Raw genomic sequence first — 12957 nt, forward strand, 5'->3', positions numbered from 1 at the left:
AACACATCAATCTAAATAACACAAAACGTTTCACATTTTATTTCTTATTCGTCTTTTGAATATTTTCATTCACAAATCTCATGATATACTGATTGTTTTTACACACATAGCTTCGAAAAAAAAAGTTATACTCTAACAAATATTTTTCTCCCAAGGAATTTATATATTAATCCTCTTTGTTCGAACAAAACTAGTCAACAATTTCTTGCTCCGTGGGAAGTCTACTTAATTCGGCGACGACTTTTCTGCTTGCGCACCGCACGATCGGCAGATGCTTCCAGCTAACCTATAAAAGATGGGAAGATATCCTTAGCGCCAACAGAGTACGGAACACGAGTTTGCTTATTTGCAATTTGCCAGCTGATCACTCAAGCTAATCACTTGTTCCGTCAGCACGCTGATCTGTTCCTCATAGTTTAGACGGGTTCGTGCCTACGAAAAAAAATGAATGTCTGAGCTCGGTTCAGTTTCTTTTAAATTGTCAACCGCACTAGTTTTTTCCATGATTTTCTTATGCAATGTTTCTTACCAGTTCATCCTCGATAATTCGATAGCGCTGCTCTTCATCTCGTTTGGCCTCCTCGCTCTCTTTCAGACGGTTCTTTGTGATATCCAGATGAGATTGAAGTCTTTGAGACTAGGAGAAAAGCATTAGACAATGTCACATTAGAAATAAGTTTAACAAAACAATATGTAAGTTCGATTTTACTGCTGACCATCCGGGCTTCGGGTTTTATGGAAGTCATACATTTATACGAATGTATTTTATCCATTCGAAATAACACCCGATACCTATTTCTGCTATGTTCAAGCATGAACCGTCATTTTTGTTTGCAAAAAACGAAACTCGCTTATGAAACTTATGATTCAAAAAAGTACATACCTAGTTTTCACTTAAAATGTAGTTTATCGTACTACTACTTTATATTCTATATAAAGGCTCAGAAGAATTGTAGCAATCTTGATGTGGGAAACATCGAAACAACGTATTGAGTACATTAGATCGCCCTAACTGAATACTGTATATGATTCTGATATGAAATTATGCATTTTTTTCGTGTAATATTACAACTTTTAGAACGACACCAAGATTGTTGTGATCTTTTATCGTAATAGCTGCACATCAGTAGTGAGTAGTGATGTGCAGCAATTTTGATGTAATATCACAAATGTGTTGGTGTCGTTCTAAAGGTTGTAATATTACACGAAAAGATGCATGAATTCCTATCAAAGTCGTATACAGTATTCGGTCAAGCTGATGAAATCTACTCAATACGTTGTTTCGATGTAATAACGTGTGATTTATTTGCAATATTTTCCGAAAATAGAATATTATTGTATGATGTTCAATACGTCTGATTTTTGTTCACAACTACAGTTACAATTTTTTTTTTACTGTGTAGAAAGAACTCTCGGTTGATTTTTGAAAAGGGCGTATAAGCAAGTGACAGTTTCTCTTTGTTTACTTTCTCTTCAATTAATTACCAAGCGATTTCCACGTTTATCACTCTACTCTATGCATGAAATGAAACCCGAAACTTTCGACTTTCAAACAGAATAGTGATATCACAGAAAATCTTTTTAGTCACATCACAATAATTAAAGTGATTAAAGAGAAACTGTCACTTGCTTATACGCCCTAATGAAAAATCAACCGAGAACTGGTCTTTTACTAGTTATATATATATAAGAAGAACTTGAAGATTTAGTTTTATGAATTTAGTTATATAAAATTTGGACTTTGAATTCAATTAAAACTCAACTCGAAAACGTGGAAAATCGGAGAAGAAGAAAACGAATTGAAAATTCAGTTCAGCGTTGCCAGGTCATTTTTCCAAAAATCTGTATTTGGCGCAAAAATCTATCTGTACCATATCGGTATCAGAATCTTGTCAATATAAGTTCACGGAAATGTCACCAAAGCTCATTTTGGTGAGTAAAAAGAAGGTCTCGTAGCCACCTTTTCTATCCATGCTATCAACGAAAATCGGTATTTATCTGTACGATCCGTGAATTATCGGTATTTTGGGAGTACATATCTGTATTGGCAAATTGTCGCAAAGCTGATTTACCGGTAGCGACACCTGCCAATGAAAAATAGAACCAAGAAAAGGAGAATTCTTTCGGAAATTTTCATATCGGCAGTAGTGATTTGCAACATTTTTATCGTTTATTTACTGCTTTATTCTGAATAAACGGTAGATTTTGCATAATGAACTAAGATCAACATTACCACCTCAGAGTAAAAACTTTTTCTTCAACTTTTACTATGATTTTTCAGATGAATTTGCCCGTTTTCAAAATAAATCGTTGAAAAAGTGGAGTAATTAGAAATTTTCCTACCGATTTGACAGCTCTTGCTGAAAGTATCATCTCTAAACAAGCAGCGCCTCTACATTTCAGTTTTGCGACAATATGCCAATTGCGGTATAGAGGTCAAATATCTGTATAAATACTGATAAATCGGTATACCTGGCAACGTTGATTCAGTTCGCCTTTTCTCACCCTCTAAGAAAAATATGTCCAACGAAAGATCTCCGTTGGTCCAATACGTTGAACCGTATTTGGCCGATTCGGGACTCTCATTTGCCGATTTTGAGACAGACCATTAAGGGCTGAGGACAGTACCGTAAATTGGTAGGTTTTTTGCTATTTTCCCGTTTCAAATTAAATTTTCTTGGAAACGGTGCAGAATATAGAAAAACCCACCTGACAATGTTTTCGAAATTTAGTTGAGAATATTCTGTGAAATTTTCAGAATGATTCAATGAGTTTAGCGGTCGTGTTGTATTTTTTTCTGACTGAAGAACTGCTGAAAATTGGAACGCTTGGAAATGCATACCCCTACTTGTTCGTCGAATATCTCGGCCTTGAAGGCTTGTATCAGAAATCTACCATGACAAAGTCTAGATAATTTAGTTTAGATTCGATTAGTACATAAAAACATATATGTTATCGCGATAAAAATAAAGTCTTGTATTTTTCTGTGAAACAAAGTCAGTTTCAATGCATCCGCCATTTTTTTCGCTTTGGTTTCCTGATAGCATTCTGAAAAAAGAGAGAGAAATAAAATTGGCTCGACAAGGCTGCCAAACACACAGACATTCAATCTTTGTGAAAGTTGAATATTTTTTCATTGTTCATTGGAATCCATGTAATTTCCAACCCATACGATAGATTAATGTGATAAAACTTCTCATCAAAATAATAAAATGTATGCTGGCAACCCGGTACAGTTTGCTCATATACGAGACAGTACAAGAGAAATACGATGCTCAAATGGAATTGAGCGAGCCACGTGGTCGATTTAAAACTCAACACGCGACCCTCTGTCCTCAGACCTTAAATCGCGTGCCATTTTTTTCGTTCAACAAACTCTGTAGACAGAGATCTATTGTTAAGCCATTTTTAATGTTAGGAGTTGGAGTTGGAGCCGTAGGATTAGTTTTACTGAAGAAATTTTCGACCCCTCGAGTATAAAAATGGAAAAACTCATGACGTGTGTTTGCCTTTTTCACACCCTCTGTAGAAGGATTTATCGAATCTACCAAAAAATTCGATTTTTTTAAATTAAACATTTATTTGTACAACATTAAAAAAGCAAAGCCTTGGTATTACATTCCTGTAGTAAAATTTGACCTTCTGTTTCAACAGACTTTCCCATTATTTTCTGAGCAACGGTTGTCGAGCTACAGCAAAGGCCTCACCCAATTGGAAAGAAGCGAGTAGCAGAATTGTCGCTGTTAAAATTTTACTTACCACCGTCAAACCAGCGATCACTCACGAAGACTGCAATAATTTGTCTACAAAATATGGTCTTTTTGTGGCGAGAAAATTCGTAGCTCTAACTTCTATTTTATTTTTTGAACTAATACATTGAACAGTTTAACTAATGTTCTTTCAATGCAGAAATAAATTTTGAAGCTGAGTTAATAATGGCTCAATCAATAGCTGTTCCCAAATTTACCGATGAATTCGTTTGTTTGATGATTGATTTCAATATTAAGACTTCTTGACGTATTGCACCTCGCATTGAGCCTCAAATGGAGTCCATACAACTTCACTGTTGAATAAATATAACTTACTATTGAGTAGATAACTTACCTTTCGGTATATTTTTTCAATGCATTTCAAGCCTCTTTTTTAAATGCATAGGGCACAGGCCTTACAAGCCAGTTGCCGTATGTTCGAGCCCCGCCATGGAAGGGTTTTTAGTGTCAGCAGGATCGTAGCACCAGTCCTGCACAAAAGGAATGTAACACCACAGACTAACAGACATGACACTATGAGTAAATTCTTCTAAAAATAAATTTTCGTGGGGTACTAGTTAGTTAGTTAATTGTTTATTTTAGCCCGGTTTTAACATATCGGTCATTCACCGGGGGCATGGGGCACTAGTTCCACCTATATTGAACTGCGTACAAAAAGTTTGGGTCATTCTTGGCCTCTTTAATGATGTCTCTTGAATGTTGAATTCTGAGGTCTTTTTCGTGTTGTTTCAAAGTGTGCAGAACATATCGAGCACAAACCTTTCTGAGACCCAAATTTTCCGTCAAGATACGATAAATCGTCGCTGCGGATATTGATAATTCTGATTCCATATATTTATGCGATGCTTGAGATTCTTTTTTTTAATGAATTCACGAACAATTTCCCCCGTGTTTGTTCGTTCACAACATCTTTTGGCCGGCCCGAACGTTCGTCGTCTTTCAAGTCCTCTCGTCACTTTTGAAAACGTTTAAACTACTGATGAATACGGGATAAGAATAAAATAAAACCTTATGCAGGCTCTTTGTTCGATGCTCATTTTCCCACCGACACTACAAATGTACAGCCACATTTGGCACGATATCTCAGCTTCTATACGTCCAAATGTCATGATATACTTAATTATAATTTTATATGACAACACTGGATGATACACAATTGCTTTGTTGTGGCACTTTGGGTAAACTTGCATTTATCTAAATTTTGAGGTCATCGCCCGTTACCTAAAATTGGGGAGATGCACTTTAGTCGATTTTGGGTAGGTTTTGACCTATTTTGACCGCATGAAAGCTTATGATTGTGTTTCGAAAAGATTGACGATTTACATTGTACATCGCTAGTGCAAAAGAGTAGAGTTATCAAGGAGTACGCCGGATGCCCGATGCTGGGGGACGGATATTGCGTGGCGCAATATCGAACATGGGGTCGAAAATTTTCTGTTTCAAATAGGCAAATAACCTCAAGGTTAAAACTTGTATAATCGAAACAAAAATTGTCCGTGGCCTTTTATCACCCACAGAATTGGTTTGGCATCTCTTCACTCTTTTGGTCCCGGGTTGGCGGTTCAATGCATAGGACGCTAGTATTACAAGCCAGCTGTCGTATGTTCTAGCCCCGACCTGGAAGGATTCTTAGTGTCAGTAGGATCCATAGTACTAGCCATACAATGATTCTGTACACTAAGAATCGGATGCGAAGTCTGTTGAAACAGAAAGGCCAAATTCCACGAAAGGAATGTAATGACAAGACTTTGACTTTGACTTCACTCTTTTGAGCTAGCGATATAGAATGTAAACGTATGTAAAGCTAATAGATTGACGAGGTTGATGCCAATGGTGCTGCGCTGAGATCGGGCTGATGTCGTGCTCAATTGGTCCGATGATCGGACCGATATGGCTCGACAGAATTCACTGGGTTGTTGGAATATCTACTGAAAATAATTTGTACGCTAGCATTATGTGCAGTGTGCAAAGCACTTGAACTATCACTAGGGTAACAGAAGTATTTTGGCCCACTTTGTAAAAATATCCACCAAATGTTGTAATATCTTAAAAAAAAACCCGTCCGCAATAAGTAATTTGATGTGATTAGCTTCAAATTAAGGAAACATGGATTACTTAACATCGATTAAATTCATAAAGTTTGTTAGGTGGGCCAAAATATATGAAGTGGCCAAAATACCTCCGTTATCCTACTTGTAGAACACATGAAGTTCATGAAAATATAAGTGTATATAAAATGAGAGTGAAAACTGTTGATGTTTAGTGGAAAATGAAATGTTTAGTAGAAAATGAAATGTTTTTCACATGTAGTTTGATTCAATAGCAAAACACTGCATATCCAACGGAAAAACACATCAAAGCATCATGGGAAATATTCTAATCTGCACATGAAATCTTAAAACAAATCGTTTTGGTTATGTATTGAAATGAAAAAGCATATTAAATTGAAGTGTTATTCACATATGAATCGATTGTGCACATTTTTATCAGTGTAGCGAGTGGAGATGTTCAGGATATATTTGTTTCTTATGATTCATCTGACATAGTTTGTCTTAATGAATAAAAATTAATGAACTAAGTACACTAAAATTAATTTTCACGATACACAATATGAAAAAGGTCAAGTTGACGTTGATGAAACACACGGGACGACATATTAAAATCGAAATGCTGGAAAAACTCGTTGAATCTCGTACAGACTGAGCGAAAAGGTTCGTGCTATATTCCCCACATTAGGTTTTTTACCGTCACTGTTAACCTCAATCGGATGAACACATTTTGACAGTTCAGCGGCAGAGTTGCCATTTTAAAATCTGTGTTTCAACTTGAAAAATCTGTGCACCATCTGTGTTGCATATTTTCGATCATAATCTGTAAAAATCTGTGAAAAACTTTTTAAAGATCTGTCATTTTTATGAAATATTCATAAAAATCTGTAAATTTTGATAAAATCTGTATTCTGTGACACAGAATCTGCGTGGAAAAATAGGAAAAAAAATCTGTGGTTTTACAGAAAAATCTGTGAATATGGTAACTCTGTTCAGCGGTACTGTTTGTAAACAGACTTTTTTTTGTTTCTCTGTTGACACGGTTCATATCGCGTAAATAGAGTTTAAAAACATTTGTTAACGATTCGATACGGTTCGCGAAGTGTAAAGTGTAAAGATGATTGTTTAAGTATGTTCCTCGATTTTGTTTAAGCTTGTTTGTAAACAGTACCGCTGAACTGTCAAGGATGAATTTTTGTTCATTTGTGACGTGACGATAAAAAATCTAATGACAGTGCGATGGTTGTATGCTTCGGCTTTTCCCAGCAAGCTGAAATTTGTTTCGTCCGAGACGTCAGTTTAGATATTACGCAAGTATTTAGAAAGTAGCATTAACCTTGCGTCTGTCTAGCGGTTCATTTTGAGCCGTCAGGTCGTGCTAGCAGTTCAACATAAACTGCTACGCGCTGATGAGTCAAAGACGAAACGTAAAATCCAAGTCAAATTGGATATGACCTAACATAAATTTTGAGGGTAAAGAAACAAAAAAAAAACATAAATTTAGAGGTAAAGAAAACAAAAAGTACAACCGAAATTCGTCGTTTAAATTGACGATGCAAAACACGTGCCAATTTTCCAAATAAAACTCGAAAACTGATCCAATTAGGTTTTGTTGGTTGATGGCCAAACGAATCGACTTGGGCTATACCAGAAGAACCGGAAATAGCGGTCAAAAACTTGAAAATGGATGCATTGCGCTACATAAATTTCTTACATGAATGGGTTAGAATTTAATACCATCACACATCAAAGTTTTTTTTCAGAGGAATCAGACTTTTTTAAAGATTTCTTATAAACTGCTAATCAACGGATGATCGTTTCCAACAAATGAACATGAGAGAAATGACGGATTAATTCTGATCCAACAATTCCACCGATTACTTTAACTTACCTCTAATAAATGCGACGTCAGTTTGGATTCGGCTCGACACTTGTCATGGAATAAGCCGGTGATGCTTTTGGTGAAGCACTCCGTCAGTTTCTGTTCTCGCAAATGGAACTCACTTTGAGTCTGATTGTCTTCTGATTTTCTAAAAATTTAGCAATCGATCATTTAATGGAACCATACTGAAATGACAACGCAGGCTGGGCAATCCAATACACTTACATCTCAGCAGACTCGTCCGTCGATTCATCTTTTCTGACCGTATCTTCCGCTCGCTGGTGACTAGAGGAATCAATCTTGAGTAGTTCGTACTGGGCCCTCCAGTGGCACAGTTCCTTTTCGAGGAATACTATCCTATCATCACAGTGAAGGTTATTTCCGGCGGTATTGTTGTTGTTATTATTATTGTGATTGATGGTCACTGCACCACCAGCGCCCGCATTTGTCACCTGGCTAGAATTACTGCTAAAATGATTACTGTAATGGGTTTCCATTTCTGCCATAACACTCAAACCATCTTCGCTGCCAATCTGAGAAACGGAAACGGTAAGAATCTAGAACGAAACATTGTCACAGTCAGTCTTACCGTGCTGGTAGCTTCAGATATCTTTGCCTCTAGTTCCGTATTTCTTAGACTCAGAGTTTCAATCTCTTTCCTCAACTTTTGCTCCATAGAAACCTGTTGCTGCAAGTCTCGATTGAGTCCGTCCAGTCGTAACTGACACTGCTTTATCTCCGCATTTTTATCGTCCAACAACGTTACCAACTGAGCATTTTCCAAAATTTTCTTCTGAAGCTCCTCAGCGATTACCTTTGCATCGGCATCCACGGTTGAGTTTGCGTCGTTGTTTGTTTTCGTTTTTTGTCCTTTGGCGGTACCTTTCTTTAGTTCTTGCTCGATATTTTCTTGCAATGCAGCGACTCTTCGTTCCAATTGCTTGTTTCGGAAACCAAGGCTGTCTACCTCCTGTTCCGACTTTCGCATGTTGGCTTCTTTCAATCGGAGCGATTCTCGCAGAACGGCATTCTTGTTCTGTTCTTCCAACACGGCACGTTTCAAAACACTGGCTTGTGCTCTTAGCTACAAAGAAAATAATATAAAATAAACAGTGATTACAAACATCGAAGATTTGCACCGGTCGTAGCAAAAAAAACGCCCTTTCTTTTTTACTTTCGCACTGATAAAACTATATTTACGTTAACCGAGCAAACAAAGAGCTTACCTTGGAATACTCAGTCGCCAGCTTCTGATACTTTGAGCTATTCTCGGTTTCCATTGCACTACTCTAACTGGAAATGGTCAGCACCCTAACCGAACAAGATTCGATTTGTTGGGATGTGGTCCGAATGTACAATTTGATTACGACTTCCGCCTGTCGTCCACTGCCGTTCTGCATATTGAATTACATATGCTCAAATCCACCCATCTTTATCGACATTATTTTATTCGGCTCTGATAAAACTGGCAAGACTGAATCTAAATCTTCCTTAACATAAAATGTTCCAATCAGTGAAAAATCTACTTTTACTTGCGTTTTCACCCCAATGTGACACACAACACATCACATCCAGCTAACAGCATCAGAAGAGGATGGAAAACACTTGGAAAAAGTTTTCGGGTTTCGCTTCACACACTGTTGACATTTTGCTAGACCAAATTAAAGTGATTTATGTGCAGTAGTAGTTGTTGCGATGTTTTAATGTTGCACTACAAAAAAATGTATTTTTTTCTTGACGTCTCTGACTTTATTTACTCGAAAGATTGCAATTTTCTCTAATATTGAACAACTGCACGGTGTAGTGGTCAAACTTCGAAACAGCTTAATGTTAGTTTTATTTGCATTCGTTCACTGATTTGAATTTTAATTCCGATGGATACCGATGACTTCCGTCATCTATTCCCAGGCTGACCTGTTGTCTGTGAATGCGATACTGATATGGTTGGCGTAGGTATAGCGTTCAAAATCGATAATAATCTTCCAGTGAAGAAAAATATCTGACCTCCCTTGTGCACTTTGAAGTCAACAAAATGCATTCAAATCAATCGCTCTTGTTTAAAGCGAAACTGGTTCTGAAAAACGTTCCACAGCAGAACTGCATCCTGTGCGAATCGATTCAATACTAAAGCTATTTTAGTAAAGGATGATTTCGTTTGTAGCTTTCTCACAAATGGACGATCCCAATACCACATAAAGAGTAGCATACAGAATTTTGATGTCGATTAATGCATTTTGGATGTTCATGTTTTAGTGAAAGAAACTATTAAAATGCTGTAAGGGATTCATTTGTGGCCAAATTGTGGAATTCTCTACGATATTAAATACTGTGGAACATTTTTCTTGATCGCAAAGCAGTCAATAGCTGACTTTATTCGCACTCGTTTGGTGCGAACTTTGCACTGCAAAAAGTGCACAAAATTAACCAAATTATTCTAAATTTGCACTAAACTGATGGTTTTTTTCTCCGACTTTCAGAGAATTAATTTTTATAGTTCTTTAGAAATTTACTTACTCTATCCAACATCTTCTCTTTTCGCTTATTAGACAACAATTGTTTTTTGTGAAGTTAGTCGAATTTGAAATAATGTTTTTATCGAAATGGGATATGTCACAAAAGAGTTGCTAACATATTTAGTCGTATCGACGATACCGCAATGTTTTGGTAGCCATTGGTAGAGGTGTAGGGAAAGGTAATCACTCTCGACATACAGAGTAGTAGCAAATACAAATTAATAATTATTACAATTTGTATTTGGTACTAGCATTGGAATTCATGATTCGGTTGAGTTAAACCATTTGAAAGCTTGTATTTTCAACTTAGTATCGATAAATACGCAAATCGAAAAAAATCACTTATCTTTTATAGATTAGGTTTATGCTGAATCGTACAAACTGATGATCATTATTTCATTTATTGATGTCAAGAAATGCCGCGAAGTTTATCTTATTTCTTAATTGAATATAAAAAATAAAGCTTCAGATTGTCGAAAAACATACTGTATTTTATGTTTGAAAAATGTTGCCATAAAGAAATTTCCAACGGTAGTGTAAACATTGTCAGCTGCTGGCATGTCATCATATAGTGCATATTGAACCGAAAAGGTAATTAAAATTATTTCTATAGTGGTAAGCATCAACTAGGCATGATTTTTAATATTGGCCATAATTGAAGAGTTTACCAAACGTTTGCTTATCTTTGCTTTACAACCCTCGATATCCATACGAAACCAGCTTGACATACACATTTAACATTTTATCTGAAGGATAACACCAATTGGAATAAATCACCAATTCATCTATGACAAAAGCACCTGCATTACAAGTGAACAAAATGAAATTTAATCTTCACAGTAAATGGAATTTTGAAGTTCATCGTAACACTTACATTCGGAACAGATTCGTAAACACGTACCTCCTGGAACAAACATTGCATTTCTTTCTTTGGAAGCAACATGTAAATCATGTTCATAAATGAAGTACTGCCTAAAATTTACTTTCGATTCGCCGGAATGAAGTTCACCGAAATTCATCAATTTATTTCTCAAGTTTGCATTTAAAAAAAATGGAAAACACGAACAGCTGTAAACTGTTTTTCAAAACGTTTTTTTTTTGTAGAACTTGGCAGCACACTTCATTTTAACTATAACATATTCACTCTTTTTAAATATCAACCCGAATTCAAGTTTTTTTATATTTGATATCAAGAATTATTTTAAGTTAACCAAATTAGCTCGGTTGCCAAAGATCGTGAAGTGGGCGGAGCCGCAGTTTGACTCTTCTCTCCGCGTGACTCTAAATATCTCATTGTGAGCTCCCGATTTATGTTCACCACTATTTTTTTGCAATAGACATTCTGATTTGGCCCTTATTGCTTTATTCGGCTACATTTCACCTTCCCTGTTACTTTCATATCAATACGACAGATGTAAACATAATTTTTTATTAGAAAATAAGATTCATTTTTATTTCTAATAGAATCACGTTTTTCTTGGTTTAGCAACAGTTTTTCGATCCAAATGAAGTTATCATCGCGTATTCCGACTATTACGGAAAATTCGAGTCTTACGGAAAATTTACTGTGCGCATAATTGTGTACCAAAAGCAAAACACGACCATTTTGTGCCTTTTATGCTCGTAAACAACATAATTGTAATCGTTCATTTGAGGATATTGTAGCGCAAAGTTTTAAGTGCTCGTTTTCAATTGGAAGAGAAGAGTTATTATCAAAATTTCAAATTTTACCCAAGAATAGGAACAGTTCTCAGAATCCAACAGTTCATATTCATCCATCCAAGTTCAATCCAACAGAATCATATTCGTTTTTACTGTCTTATTCGTAAATGACCGCATCCAAAACAAACGAAGAGACGAAATATTTTCGTATCTCATTGTAAAAAAAAGCATCAATGTTACCGTCACTAGTTCCTCTATGGCAAGACAAAACTAAACTAACGCCGCAGTGAGAATCCGAATTTCAGCATCCATTCTTTCATCGATATAATTCGAATCTGTGGCGTTTGGCTATTAAAAGTGACTAAAATATGATAAATTGAAGTGACTACACCCCAGAACCTCTTTGGAAACCAAAACTACAACAGATTCGAGTGCCAACAGGTAAAAGTCATTGTGAATCTTTTCTCTGTCATTTTAGATTCTCAAAGCTTCGGTTGAATATCGGCACTGCAAACTATGGGATATTCACTGAACACCGTAAATGACTGAAAGAACAAATGAAAGAAAAAACACATTTTTGAAAGTACTGTTCCGGTTGTCATTGACTGGACATGAATCTCGTTCTCATAATTTGCAAGCGCAGCTGAGAGTGACATTTATTTCTCGTCATTTTCGAATGTTTTCTTCTTCTTTCTTATGGTTGGTGTCACCTCACTTGAGACGACGCCGATTGATTGCACAGCAACTTATGCTACATTGCCAGATAATTTTCGTTTATAGTCCAATGGGCTTTCTTTTCACTGGACTACAAGCGAAAATCTCGTCGTGTGGCTACGTTTAATCGCCAAAGTACGGATAACTATCCGTTGAGAGATTCAATGAAAATGACTTTTTTTAGCTCTGGTTCATAGCATAAAAGTATAGCTGGAAACATCGAATTGCGTCCAAATTCATTTGACAGTTACACATTTGTGTGGCGAATCTCTCAGCACCCCTGGGAGCATTTGAACTTCAACAATGCATGAGTTTCGAGAACTGTCAGAACAATATGTTTTTCTCCTCATCGGTATTCGGTATGTTCA

The 12957-nt window shown here is 36.3% G+C and overlaps 1 protein-coding gene across 1 annotated transcript; it reads right to left on the reverse strand.

The window, feature by feature from the left end:
• Positions 1-10: 10 nt before the first annotated feature.
• LOC131438430 (protein phosphatase 1 regulatory subunit 21) lies at positions 11-9323 on the reverse strand. Its single transcript, XM_058608450.1, has 6 exons — positions 8927-9323; positions 8290-8784; positions 7926-8233; positions 7710-7848; positions 530-637; positions 11-432 (listed from the first exon to the last, which is right to left on the reverse strand). The coding sequence occupies exons 1-6, from the start codon at positions 8978-8980 to the stop codon at positions 343-345; spliced, it is 1194 nt and encodes a 397-aa protein (XP_058464433.1). The 5' UTR covers positions 8981-9323; the 3' UTR covers positions 11-342.
• Between the last annotated feature and the right edge of the window lie 3634 nt (positions 9324-12957).

This window comes from Malaya genurostris, chromosome 1 (assembly GCF_030247185.1).
Source record: "Malaya genurostris strain Urasoe2022 chromosome 1, Malgen_1.1, whole genome shotgun sequence".
Classification (NCBI taxonomy): Eukaryota; Metazoa; Arthropoda; class Insecta; order Diptera; family Culicidae; genus Malaya; species Malaya genurostris.

Coding starts and splice junctions, on each gene's coding strand:
- LOC131438430 (XM_058608450.1), bottom strand. CDS start 8,980: ATGGAAACCGAGAATAGCTCAAAGTATCAGAAGCTGGCGACTGAGTAT. Junction 8,234..8,289: donor TATCTGAAGCTACCAGCACG/GTAAGACTGACT, acceptor TCCGTTTCTCAG/ATTGGCAGCGAAGATGGTTT. Junction 638..7,709: donor TGACGTCGCATTTATTAGAG/GTAAGTTAAAGT, acceptor CTTTTCTCCTAG/TCTCAAAGACTTCAATCTCA.